A 14246-nucleotide genomic window follows, 5' to 3' on the forward strand; every position below is an offset into this window, starting at 1 on the left:
TGAGAGAGAGTGAGAGGAAAGAAGAAAAGAAAAACAAAACCGGCACAGGAGTTCCTGCGTCACAAAGACTTAAAGAAAGCCTGAAGGCAGATCACGTAAAAATCCCAATATTTAATGAAAATATTTTGAAAATTATTGTCACAATAGCAACAGGACAAGAACGTTAGGTAGCATGTAATAGCTACTAAAGTACAAAAGTGACACTACCTGTGAAAATAGATATTGGACAATTTGATGGTAATCTGAGAGGGTTTTGATAGTGGTATATCATCAGCAAAATTTTCGCGGATTTCTTAGCGTTCAGTTTAATTTTTCAGACCATTTATCACCTCTTTAGCTATAAACTAAAAACTATAAACTAAATAAAACTCGAGTATAAATTCTTAGCGGAAATGACCAATTTTGTATTCCTTCAGGCAACTAGAAGACAAGTTTTGTAAAAATATTTTACACTGTGACTGAATAGAAAGTAAATCTACGTGACTCGATATGAACGTTTAATATTTATTAATAAAATACAATGTTTTAAAATTTCAGTTTATCGTTCTTTCCCACAATACAGATTTCTTGCTGTGCTCGGAAACTCGTTGGGAAGTGGACAACGCCTGTTTTCCAAGTTGAGCCACGTCCGTCCAAACAGACAGCTTACTCACCCTATTACAAAAAAAAAAAAAAAAAACAGCAACAGAAAATCCAGCGAAAAACCGAGAAGATTACAATAATTTCATAATTTGCTTCTTTATGTTGGCTGCACGCGTCATCAAGAGCTAAGAAATCTGAAGGCTTTTGAGCTTGGATAGGAGAACTTCGTTCTTGTGACATTCCTGCAAGAAAACGGTACCAAAGTTAGCGGCGAAACTTACTGCCTTTACAGGAAGATTGCTAATCTTATCTTTACATAAGGACTGTAGGTACAGTCAGTCAGTCCCCTACTCTGACGAATCAGAGAAGAGGACGCTATCCATCTTTCCAATCACGTGCATCGACAAAATCAGTCGTGATTGGCTCTCACTCGGATTCCTCAGCTCCCAACTGGTTTAACTTGTTCACTTTCCAGACGTTACCTTTTTAAAAAAAAAATGTCAACGACGTGGGATGATGTAAAAACCACATATTGCATATTGTACTAATCAAAACAGCGTACGGAGTGGCAAAGGAACAGCAAGTTCCGCTAAATTGAGGCTCACGCATGAAAGTAACTTTGAAGACATATATAAACTGACCTCAGTAAAATCTTTGACTGTTTTAAAGTACAGTCTCTCTTGCTCCACTATGTCAAGGTACTTTTGATTTAAGGCATCTCTCCGCTGTTTCTCAACAGCTTTCTTCTTTTCAATCTACAACAAAGGAAAATCGCTCGGGTTATTTTTTGTAATGGAACTTTCCCCAGTTACCATTAACAACTTACTCACAGACAAAGTCACTGATATCTCGCGTTCAAACGCGGTGCGCTAAAGCAAAACTGCTGCGAGACCAGTTAAAATACAAATCAGTTGAAGACTCGAAACTTCCAGTTAAAGAGAACAAATTACAAGGTTGATGAATGGAAGAATTAACCAATCAGAACTCGTAACAGAAAGGTGAAACCGAGCGTTATAAACGCGGGAAAACATAACGGGTGGCAAGCGCGAGAAAACATAAAACCAGTGGTAAGCGCGCGAGAACACGTTGACGGCTTTCCTACCCTTTCTTTGTTGTCCACGATTCCTCTAACAATACTGTCAAACTGTTTCAAGAACTGCTCCTTGTTCGTGGGAGAGGACATTGCTCTGAAAAAATGGACCAGTATAAAAACATAAGGTTTTTGCGGGCTCTTTTCATTCCTGTTAGGTGTGTGGCAAGAAGTAGAAAGGGATTCGGTGTTGCAGGAGGTGCTGATAGGAATAAATGTCACTGCCTGGGTGTGAATTTCAGTCACTAGTAAGCTGATACAAATTAAAATAAAGATACTCTTACTGTTCAAAGTTGTCATGGATGGAGTTCAGCAAGTTAACCTGTACAAAAACATTTCAAAAAACAGGTTATTATTATATAAAACACTATGAGGACAACAACAGGGTGTAAGTTGGTTGAGCTCACCTCTTTGCCCAAGTATAGTTTGGTGTCATCCAAGGTGTTGTAAAGAGTGAAAAATTGTTTGGTTTCTTTATGAGTTCCAGCCACTGAAAATGAAACAAAGTGTATTGTTCAGTAACCCTGAAGTGAGTCTAGGCTGAGTCTAGTTCATATTGTTGCCTTCTATTGAATATTTCAATATAAATTACACATAGTTAACCCTAATTTTCACATTATAATAAATGTAACTCGTAATTCCATACAGCGACATTCAACTCCCTCAGGATTCTCGCCAGCGACTCGGGTTCAATAAAGGTATCTCGGGAGGGGAATGACTTCCCTTGCTGCGACCTTTATTGAGGCAAAATCACAAAACAGTCTCAATCAATTTCACATTTGAAAAAGTGTTTCGTGTTACAAACCATGATTATAGAGTTCCACAAATCTTCTCTGGTACTGAGTGAGCTCTGCGCGCGATGGAACCTCGTCAATCTTCCTTTGAAGTGAGGAAATTTCACGGTTCTTTCGAGCCTGGGTAACAAACACAGACGGCATATAAGAAAAGAACTGTTAAGTGACAAGCGCGCATCCCAAAAGTGTCCATGTTTTTGTTAGCGAATTTGCTACACAAGATGGTGTCCGTCAGGGAAAGGGCCAGGCAACAGGCAAAATGATCGGTCTTAGAGCGATTATGCCCACCTGGTTTGATCATGTAGTTTAATTCTAAAATGATGTTCAGCTCAAAAAGATTTGCTGGCATGGGGAAAGTAATTCAGTGCCTTGCTACTAAAATTTTGGTGAGTGACCATTCATTATACTAGCTTTTTGTTGGCGAAAAGAAAAAAAAAGCCACATTTTGAGTGAACTTCTCCTCTAATGAATTCTTGATCCGTCTGCTTGTGCGACCGGTAACAACAATCAGCTATGTTTTCCTCTGCGGAGATTTCCTTTCCTATGATTTTAGCGCTTGAGCAAACACTGTGTATAAACATGACATGACACATTCTTGAAAACGTAACATGTACCAGTAAAAGTCTGATCTTCTCTAACTTTGCTTTGTCCGCCTCGTACTGTTTACCAATCAGCTCCAATCTCTCCTGAAACAGAAAAAACCGGATGACAGAATCATAAATTTGGGCAACTAAATTCTAAACACTGGTATGATGAAAAAGTAACACAACGAATTATTAATTCTAATCTTTTGTTTGATGTCACCTTCTCTTCACTGTCATCTTCAGATCCTTGAACTTTAAGTTTTTCTAAATTCTCTTGCAAACGAGTCATTTCTTCCTGTAAATGAAGTACAGAATCTTTTAACAACAGAAACAAAATTATTACATGTAAATATGATAAATCTATTGTTCCATGCATATGCAGTCATTATTGTTTTCTTTTTTTTTCTTTTTGCAGCTGACCACGCATTGGGCGGGAAAAAAAAAAAAAAACTGACAGTCATGACTGTGAATGAACACAAAACTGTGATAGGTGTAGGTCCTACGCTCTATCACACACGTAGGTCTATCATGTTGGCACCTTGCAATGAGCTCTAAATTGCTGTTCTTGTTTCTTCAGATTTTCATTCATAGCCACTATGGAACGAAGCTTTTGAAGAATGCTGAAAAATAGAAAAAACACCTGGTTAGTTGGGGAGCAGTGTAAAGAACAGCACGTGGAAAAAAAGGTTGGGCAGAGGGGGGCAATGCTGTTTCTCCAAGAAAGCATGGTAAATTCATATGCAGCCTGCGTAGCTTGGCAGTTTAATGTTTTTAAGCAATTTGAGCGAGACCGCACAAAGCGAGCGCCCAAAGCGGTCTCTCTCCCAGTTTCCTCGCGGCTTTGGCGCTCGTTATCACGGCTTCGCCGCTTTCTTCAAACGCTCTCAAATTGCTTAACTCATAGTACTACTAACTATGCTTAACTGAACCGCCAAGCTACGCAGACTAATTCATATTTGAAAACCTGGCATTTTCCCCACTCTCCATTTGACTAAACTTGTCCATTTCTTCACTGATTCTCTCTCCACGAGCTACAGCCTAAAAATAAACCAAAGGTCTATGAATATTATAACAAAGAAATTGATCTGTATGCAATGAGAAAGCTTGCGATCTAATTTTGTAATTAACAAGTAATAATTTAATTTACTAAGGGGTTTCGTTAACAGGGATAGAATCATGTCCAGGTTTGTTCAAGGAGGTTGGCCCATCTGTAAAAAATGGGTCGGGAATATTCTCTTGAAAAATGTGGCATTTTATGATCACCTGTGACAGTTGCTCCTCAGCTTCAGACATTGTTTCCTGAAGTTTATTGTGCTTTTCTTGTACCTGAGTAGAAGACCAAAAATTGGTAAGCTAAACAGAGTTTAACAATTACAAGTCAGACTTTTAGTTCAAAGTGAAGGATATAATGTACAATTTTGAACAAGCAACTTACTTGCTCTAGTTTCTTCTCCTGCACAGCAATTTGCTTCTCAAGTGAAGCTACCATCCTCTTATGAGTTTGCACTCCTCCAATTCGCTCACCGCGAGCCTCCACGTCCTCCTGTAACTCTGCTTGCTGTAAAGACACAGGTCAAATATATTCTCATTTCTTCTTTTACTAGACTGCACATAGCACATGTAACAAGTATTATTGTACCACCATGTGTATTAATATATATGATTATCTTCTTTTCAGATTTAATTTAATATGTGAAACACAAGCTAGAAGCTCTAAAAACTATCAAAATTGTTATCCTTCAGTTATCGTATCCCATGCCATGCCATCCTTTGTTACCTACCTACATGTGTGTTTTGTAGTATTAAAGTTCGTGTACATACCCTCTCAGCATATTCGGAGGCAATTTGTGAGATTTCTTCAGACTGCAGTCCGACAATAGAGCCCACTGTGCTTGAGGAAAGAGCACCCTGAAAAAGAATGGAGTTTTATAAGTTTGAAGCTTAAAAATGATCACATGCAGAAATAAAATTGGTGTCCATCTCAATTGCTTCACTCATACCTCTTTTCCCTCCATAGCAGACATTCCCTTAAGCAGTGATTTCAGACGTTTCTGCAATAAAAAAAACAACAATAACACATCTCTCTTGTACATGTGTCTCTATGCATGGCTTGCAATAAGGGATAACAAAAATAAGCTCCTTACAAAAATGTCATTACACCAACGGAAAACAAACACAATAAAATGTATTTTTATTTTTATTATTATTATTATAATTATTATAATTAATAATAATAATTATTATTATCATTATAATTATTATTATTAAATACAGCTCTAATTAGCAGGTCCTCTAGTGTGACGTTTTGTAAAGAAGGGATAACTACAGTGTATTGAATATCTCCTGGAGGGGGGGGGGGGAATCTGTAAGACCAAGAAATTTAAAGAAATGTATGAAGCTTAATTGAAATTTCCAGAGGGGTGGGGGGTGGGGGGTCTTAGAAAAAATCCCTTGTGTGGGGGAGATATAGATACTTTCTGGCATTACACATTTAGCATTTAAGACTGAAATATCAGTCATTTCATGTCCCTTGCCTAAGGTTTTAGTAGAGGGACTAGCAGATGACAGACTCTCTGCTCACCTGTACCTGTCACCGAGCTCTCTACACCACCACAGAGCAGCCAGAAATAATTATGTGTTATTATTTTACATGCACACAAACCGATGTATTAATCCTTGATTCTACTGACCTGTTCAACGACATACTCATCTTCTTCACCCCCAGATGCTGTCCTCATTCTTCCAGCAACAGCAGCGGCTTTCTTCTTCTCAGCTTGCTCTTTTTCCTAGTTAAACCAAAACAACACTTAAATAACAATCTCTTGTGCACTACTTAATGCTCACTACTGACATTGAAAGAAATGCATGATAATCAATAAGGAGAATTAATATTTTGAGATTTGAATACTGTATGTTAATATATGTTAATGACTTACCTTATCTCTTTGCTCTTTGCTGAAGCCATACTGCCTGTAATGAAAACACCACAGCACAACCAGGTCAAGTGGAAATAGAATAAACATAATTATTAAATTCTAAGCCTCAGATAATTCGATTCTAGCTTTCTGATTGGTTCACTGGATCTCGGTTACCAGCCATTATACCTGCGTTTGACCTTATATGGAAATGAATGCGGCAAATGTCGCTCCGCATAAAATTTTTATGGGAAGCCAAGTTTCGTCGATAAAAAATTGGATGAAAGAACAGATTTGGTGAGTTATCTACAGAATAAATGCAAGAAATTACAGACAATGCTGTCCCAGTAACATCAAAAAAGCCACAAAGTTTGGGATGAGATAATTCAATGGTACGTATCTGTTAAGTTTCCCTTAAAAGTTGCAAAATTTCAAATATGAATGTCAAGATTTTACACATTTTTTTACCTTTACGATACTGAATGGCTTGCTAGTTCTGGTGGCACCAAATTTTTGAAATCAATAAAAGAAATGTCAAAAGAAGAACTCAATGTTTTTCCGAAGAGTTTTTACATGTCTACGAGGAAGAAACATGGCACGTCAGTTTACAAAAGTTCATCAATGAAATCCATTTGAGGGCCGTCACTGATCGTTTCCTTCGCTCACCACCGCTCAAAAACCATTTTCCATAATCTCTGACTCCTGATTTTACTGAGGCAAATAAAGTATTGGAGCATTTGTAAAAGACCTCATCAAGACGAGCAGCATTGCTGGCATAGTCCATAAGAAACCAATTTCCACTGAGCAAATGAAGAAACTGTTCGACAGGGACGTGCTCGGACCAGCAGAGAGCAAAAATCCAGTACAGCTAAAGAAAACGACCTAGTTTTACCTCGGTCTCTTTTTGGCCGACGAGGATGAGTGAATCACCGCAATCTTACGCCAACAACTGATTTGGTCCTCGTGAAAAACCCCTCGATGAGTTGAGCCCCTCATTTGAGCTGAACCTAAGTCGGTCCGGGTCTTTACCAGTCAAGAAAAACCATCAGGGTGGCCTTGGAGATTCTGAAGATGAATCCGACGCTAAGATATTTTCTGTCCCTGACACTGAAACTGGCCAGCAATCAGCTCCACCATCCAGCTCAAAATGCCAACAATTCAACAAGGCACAGCAAGGGAATGCTGAAAGAGTTCTTATCGCGAATAATTTTGGCACAACGTCTGTGTCACATGGCGATCAAAGTTTTTCTGCGGTATTTTTAGAACTGCAATGTGCAAGTGCACAATTATTACGCTTCTCGATCATCGCAGATGACTCAAACTTACTCTTTTCCGGCAAACTTTCTGACCAAGGTTGTATATCCTTCGTTTGGTAGACGTTCCTTGACTTGTACGTGATTGTAATTTTCGTTCAGCAGATTCACTTGCTTGGCTTTGAAATTTTTCATTCAACTAAGTTTACAAACGGCACGCATGTCATGTGGTTTCCCACTTGTTGTTGTTTTTGCCACATCAACTTCTGGTCATTTTATAAAATTAAAATCCAATAAAATTAAGCTATAATTTCCAAGTATACAAGCGTACCGAATTTCATAAAACAATTATTCCATTTGCGCTTGTTGGATATGAGATTGGACATAGCCAATATCCAACGTGCACTCATGGAATAATTGTTAAGTATTACAAACACATCATTTTGGCATGATATTTATAACACAAAGGAAATATGAACAGAAATATGCTTTCAAGTTTCTAATATATTACCATTTCTGCAGTCAGCAACGTTCAGGAACACAATACACATGTGCTTGTTTATAGTAAATCATCTTTACTTACCAGCCATACTCAAGTAGCGTTGTCCTGACTCTTGTTTCTTCATCAGTTTGTGTCACGGACTCTGGTTTTCGATATCTTCTTCGTGGCTTGTATGTTTCCTGTAATGTAAACGTGAAAATGAAGGCATCTCCTAGTATCATAAAAGAAGTTAAGCGCCTGATGAAGCAAGCATTCTGGTGGCCACAGTCACCCTCAGTGACAAGTGTCCTTGAACAGTGATTAGTGATTCTAACCATATGGCCAGCTACCTGTACATCAATAGAACTATCAATATGACATTCCTGGTCAGCCTTCAATCAAAGTTCAGAGTGGTGGCTAACATTTGTTATAAACCTTGATGGGTAATCTGGTAATTAATAACCTTAAACTTGCAACATACTTAATATGTATCAGGGCTCCATTGAAAAGCACCCAGGTGACAGTAATTAATTAAATAATTAATTAATTGAGGGCCGACACTGACTTTCAGTCAATGCAGGATGGAGGACAGAGAGTGCTGGAGGAAAGTTGTCCGTGGAGCTTGGGAACATCACCCCATTCATTAATTACTAACTATTCTCAATTAGTTATGAGTAATTACAAGTGATTATTTATGATTAATATTAGTAATTAATTAATTAATTAATAACACCAAACTCTACTAACCTTAAGACCTTTCATTCCACTGATACACTTTGGTTTCTTTGCAAGAAATTCAATGTCCTAAAAAGAAAACAGCAAATCAGTGAAAGGACATTTTACAACAGCACTAAGGAAAGTAAAGTAAAGTAAGTAGAGAAAAGACTTTATTTAAGGAGGTTTGCACTAAATAGCCAAAGCTAATAAACCTGTGGCCCTCTATAATACTTATAATACAATTTCCATGGCACCAAAATTTGAATTCAAATAGAAAATATTATATGTCAATAAAAATGCATTGTAATGCATTATATTGTAACTATACAATAATAGCCAAAATCTAAACTTATTACAAAGGTAAGCATAAAACTATATCAAAAAGTCAACATGAGAATCACCAATTCACTGCATAACACAAAGTTCTGTGACGTCTTAAATATTAAAATTTCAAAATTATCCAAATTAATGCAAAAAATAATGACTGGCAGAAATGGTGCGACTAAGATCTTTAACTGAAAAGTGAAATTCAACCTTTTAAAGTTAAAATGTATTAACCTCCTCACTGAAACCTTCTGCTTAAGCATAAGATTATCAAAAGCAAACTAGTCATGATGGTGAATAGCTTTTTTTTGGTGTACACACTCAGACGACATTACATGTTTGTTGTGTACGTACCTGTGGTGTTGAGTGAGACTTGTTGAACTGTGAGACAGAAAACTCTCGAATGTAATCACCCATTTCTTCTTTCCTCTCAATTGCTTTCTTTACCAACCACTAAAGGAAAAAAAGAAACAATGAATAAAGTAAAAGATAATCCAATACAACACAAAGTAGAAACTAAAATAATATAACACTCTTTTGGGCTAATTTTCTTTCTGCCATTGGGTATCACACAAAAGACAGAAGAAAACCTACAGTACATAAAATGAATGTAATTTTAGAATCCATTGAAAACAACACACTTCCAAAACCAGCACAAAGATTCATGATTGATTCAACAAATGAGTTATAACCTGTATCACTGGGAAAATGCTGATGAAATCCAAGCCTTGAATTTGGTGAGGCTCCAGGCGGTGAGGGCATTTCATACGTGGAAGAACTGCAACAATCTTCTCTGTCAAAGCTCTGGAAAACAAATAATTGTATGTACATGTATGCTTAATTAGCAAATGCATAAAGCCCAGAGAAAATATGTGCACTGATTGGCTCAAAAACTTGTTTCTATAACTTGATAAAACAGATAAAAGTTATCATAGACACTTTGTTTGTTGTCTTCCTTGCGCTGTTTTCTTAAAAAGATAGAAAACAATTTTTTTGGTGCTTTCATTGAGTTATAGATACAATTATTGTAAAAGTTTGGGAGAACTCCAGAAAGCTGTGGAAACACTTACCTATTGGCTCATGCTACCCCAGCATTCCTTGTTCTCTCAACCTTCCACTCACGTTTCTACATGTATAACTCTAAACACAGAAATGTTTTTGATTTCTTAAATGTAAAAAGCGTAAATATCAAAGCTCTTCATGCTTGCTGAAGATCATCTCAGAACTTCTGGCAACTCTAAAAGCTTGACTGAAAACCTATGGTGAAAGAGCCTTTTTGAGCTCTATTTTGTGAAGCACCTTGGACAATTAGTGGATTGGTGTTATAATGCTATATTATATAATTTGTGGAATCTGATTCAGTAGCCATTTCCTAGATGCTATACTTCCAAGTAGGACTATACAGGATAGGTAACTATACAGTATAGGTAACTAGCAAGAGGAGTTCATCTCCAGGCACAGGGAGACTGTGAAATCAAACCTATATCGCATACTCATGCAGTTGCAAAACTTACATCTTCTGGCCAATGGTTGAATTTTCTTGGAATAGCAGATCAACATCAATATCAAAATCACAGACTGAAATACACCATGTCATACCTCCAACAACCTGGAAATCAAATAACAACAGTGCAGGAAAAAAGGATACACTTGTAAGTAGTACAATGAGGCATCAGTCACTTTACTACAATAACCAGGTTAGCTCTGTCAGAACAGCTGATTTAGAAGCATGACAAGAGCAGTGCTTTCAATGACATTTGACCAACACAGCTGCACTGGAGTAGCCTCTGTCAGAGAGCAGTCAGAGAGACTCCAAACAACTTCCTTTAGAAGACCAATTTTGCTGGATCTTATTGAAAGCACTGCAAGAGCACACAAGTTACTTGTATTTTACCAATACCTTATCAAATGGCGACAATCCTTTGATTCTTGCCCTGAAATATCCCGCAGCAAGAAGAAGCTCAACGGTTTCAGCCATTTTAACATTCTGCTCTTCATCTTCACGGGTCTCCACCTTCACAGACAAAATATCAAACACATGAGAGGCTACAAAAGATTTTACAGCTGTATGATGTCTGATTGGCCAATCAATGTACACACAAGTTGTAACTGCAAGTTGCACTGCATATGAAATCAAAAAAGTTAAACAGCGCAGGACACCTGCAAGGCAAAGTGGTTCAAAACAAAATGCTTCAATCCATTATATATATATTTGTTGGAGCCCAAAGAACCAAAATGAAGGACACACGTTTTGCCTAGCTTTGATCTCTGTAGGATAAATTTGCTGTACAAGAATCACTATTGATTGAGGATACATTGACTTCATTTTACTAGTAATTCACTTCCGTCCATAATCCTCAGGGGATAATGGGCTGGAAAAATAATTCCATCTCAACACAGTTTTAGACAGTTTTAATTACTGTGCTTGGCTGACCCTGACTTTAATAACTGGGGGAACAAGGACTCTATTCAATTTTTCTCCCAGCACATCCTTGCCAATATGCAAAATTGACTTATTACTGCTTCACTGGAGGAGTTTTTGTTTGTCTATTTTTGGGGGTCTGACAAGAGATGTCCTTGGGCAAAAGGACTGAGACTTCCTCAGGTTGGCAGCTATGAGTTAAGGTTACAGTATACCTTGAGATCGGCAATTTTCTTCAAATTTGGATTTTTGGTTCAAACTAATGGTCGAAGAGTAATCTCTAATTTCTGAAAACAAAATTGAAAAAAACCTAATATTGGCGGAGAAATGGACGTTTTATGTTATGGCCGGAAGTAAAAGTTCCCTCTTGATTGACAGCCCTATAACGTGTATGCAATCAACCGAGACTACTTTAGCGGGAATATTACCGATATTGATACCACGAATTGGCTGGCTACTCAGTTAATCAGCATTGTTAATCCAAGCATTTTTCATGTTAGATGTAATTCTATTAAGTTATAAGTAAACATGGACCACGGAAAAGTCCGTTTACCAGTTCGAAAGAGCGAAGAATGAATAAAAATACATCAATGAGTGAAGAAGCGAAAGTTGGCCTCGCGGATGAAGCTACGGACGTATCAAGTGGGCAAAAAGATCGAGTCAAGAGAAGAGAAAGGTTGTGTAAAATTTGGGAACTCGACAGCGATAACAGCGATGTTTACAGTGACTCTTTTGTTGAGTTCGATACCAATGAATCGTCCAACTCATTGAGATCCATTGTAATATTATCCATGCACATTTGCTCTGCCGCGCTTTCTTTTGTTTGTTCTTGTCGCCCAGCTACTCTAACGTTCATATCCTTTTTCGTCTTCCCCATTTTGCCAAACCAGCTTCAAGAAAAACCCAGCTGCAGAAAAATTATCTCTCCGCCTTGAGCGCATTGCGAAACGCAAGGTTTTTTTTGCAGATTCGCGCGTAAATTTCACCGCGAGTTAATGGTAGTAAATTTTCCAAGTGCTGATTGGCTCAGTGATCTGAGAACCCAGTAGAAGGTGTTTGTGGGCGGAGTTTGTTTGCGAAGTAAGATATTTTTCTTAGCGCTGTTTTCTCGGATAAATTTTTTCACTTGAAGCAGACACTTTAAAGAGTTACAACTCAAACGGAATTTGTTTGTTTGCCCTCAAATTTGGACAGTAGCTAGATTAACATATAAAAAACAAAAACATGTCTGCGAATTGTTTATTTTGAAATATTTTTTCTCTGAGAGCGATTTTTGTACGATCACTTCACATTTTTTAAATCCTATTTCAAAAATGTTGTGTAACTTTTTACTACAATTGAATATGGAAAAACGCAGACACGCTTTTTTAGTGCTTTTTGTCCTGAAACCAAGGAAAAAAATAAATTGGCGAAAAACAAAATTCGCTTTGACTTGTAGCTTCCAAAAGGTGATTAGGACGCTTGCATTTGGTGACCATGAAAAAATTGGCAATTCATTTTACTTCAAAATTTTTGGTATGGTTTGATAGCGAGCTCTATAAGCTTTAATTTGATATAGGCGCTTAGGTATCTACAGCTTAAACCAGACGCGCTACATCGCTTGGACGCGAGACACCCCTGAAGGTATACGGTAACCTTAATGTCAATTTATATGAGTGTAAAATCTGTACCATGCAGACTGGTGTAATTGTTGTCTGTGATATAATTCTCTTGTCTCTCTCAGAAACTCATGGGGTTTTTTGTCACTGTTTCATAAATTCTATGGATCAGGTATACTAAAGGCATCCGAGCGTTGGTTGATACCCCGGATTGGCACCCTCGATCGACACTCGATTGATAGTTGATTGACACTCCATAACACCTAGGTTGACACTCAATCGACATTCTATTGACATCTTGGTTGGTAGTGGGTCAACAGTCAACTAATTTTTGATTGATGCATATGAGTCAGTTGAAACTTGGTGGACTATGGACCAACTGTTGATCAACTGTCAATCGAGTATTGACTGAGTATCAACTGTAATGTCGATCGAGTACTAATCGAGACTCGACTGCAGATGCCAATACACTAGTACACATGATCCACTTTTACTTCAAAAAACAGTGGAATTCTAAAGAAAACTGCAAAAATATATCTGCATACTTCTAACTTAACATTTTACATCTGTTTACATCAAACTAACCATTTTTGCTCTTCTACTCACACTAATTCAGTTCTGGGCAAAATTCTGATAAAGCTTACACAAATATGTAAGGTTACTCATTTTCACTGTTGGAAGAGGCAAGTGAGCTTACTAGGAAGAAGAAATTGATCACAGTCCTTTAACATGAACATCTGACTAATATGAGAACCTAATGATGTACTTCGTAATGATTATAAGTAAAGCTGAGTCTTTAAGTCTTTAATAAGTATACTCCTTAAACAGTGGAACTATACTAGGAGTTTAAAATAACATAATAAAAGCACGTAATAAATAATTACAATATGTATATATACAATAAAAATCATAAGTTAGTAAAAGATACGATAAAATAGGTGACAATAGGTGAGGTGAACAACTTCGTGTTTTGAACGGGAAACAGAACAAAGGGTGGACTGAAGCAAGCAAGATGAATAATAAGCATACACCCACAAATTTAGGAGTCGCTTCCGTTCACGTACGAGCTAATGCGCCTTCCGGCCCAAAGCAGAGGATCCAATCACAACATCCGCTCGCTGACACTTGAACTATTTACAAGTAACTGTACATGTGTGGGCAAGCTCTTCACAGGAGTGTTTGCATCTCTTACTCACCGGAAAATACCAAAACACCCCGTTCCTACAACCTTCTTCTCGGAAACTTTTACGATAAGGAAAACTTGTCAGCAGTTTCATTCTATAAAAACTCACTCATATTGATACCAACCTTCCTAACTCTTCCTTCTGCATCCACCTCAGGTTGCGAAAACTTCTCGCTAAAGGTTTTCACTCCCGCAAATCTCGAAGAATCGCGAGCGATCGCCGCCATTTTGAAATCCTCCAATGTACGCGCCCGCAATCATCCTTTACAGAACCACGTGACGTAGAATGATTTACAACTGCTG

At 37.6% G+C, this 14246-nt stretch overlaps 1 protein-coding gene across 1 annotated transcript; it reads right to left on the minus strand.

Annotated features, from left to right (window-relative positions):
- Positions 1-484: 484 nt before the first annotated feature.
- LOC145488517 (coiled-coil domain-containing protein 93-like) lies at positions 485-14218 on the minus strand. The gene is made up of 23 exons (XM_081467401.1): positions 14069-14218; positions 10641-10754; positions 10255-10349; positions 9433-9544; positions 9095-9193; positions 8447-8503; positions 7802-7899; positions 5987-6020; positions 5741-5836; positions 5051-5101; positions 4872-4958; positions 4486-4608; positions 4314-4376; positions 4015-4088; positions 3589-3670; positions 3271-3345; positions 3081-3152; positions 2478-2586; positions 2080-2162; positions 1957-1994; positions 1685-1769; positions 1224-1337; positions 485-824 (listed from the first exon to the last, which is right to left on the minus strand). Exons 1-23 carry the CDS (start codon positions 14168-14170, stop codon positions 768-770), a joined length of 1920 nt encoding a protein of 639 aa, XP_081323527.1. The 5' UTR covers positions 14171-14218; the 3' UTR covers positions 485-767.
- Between the last annotated feature and the right edge of the window lie 28 nt (positions 14219-14246).

Source organism: Orbicella franksi, chromosome 5 (assembly GCF_964199315.1).
Source record: "Orbicella franksi chromosome 5, jaOrbFran1.1, whole genome shotgun sequence".
NCBI lineage: Eukaryota > Metazoa > Cnidaria > Anthozoa > Scleractinia > Merulinidae > Orbicella > Orbicella franksi.

What these genes read in the sequence shown, in the direction of transcription:
- LOC145488517 (XM_081467401.1), bottom strand. Translation starts at nt 14,170, where the DNA reads ATGGCGGCGATCGCTCGCGATTCTTCGAGATTTGCGGGAGTGAAAACC. An exon ending in ACGCTACTTGAGTATGGCTG is followed by an intron (nt 6,021 to 7,801) that starts GTAAGTAAAGAT and finishes TTTTCATTACAG; the next exon opens with GCAGTATGGCTTCAGCAAAG. An exon ending in GCAAAGAGCAAAGAGATAAG is followed by an intron (nt 5,837 to 5,986) that starts GTAAGTCATTAA and finishes TGGTTTAACTAG; the next exon opens with GAAAAAGAGCAAGCTGAGAA.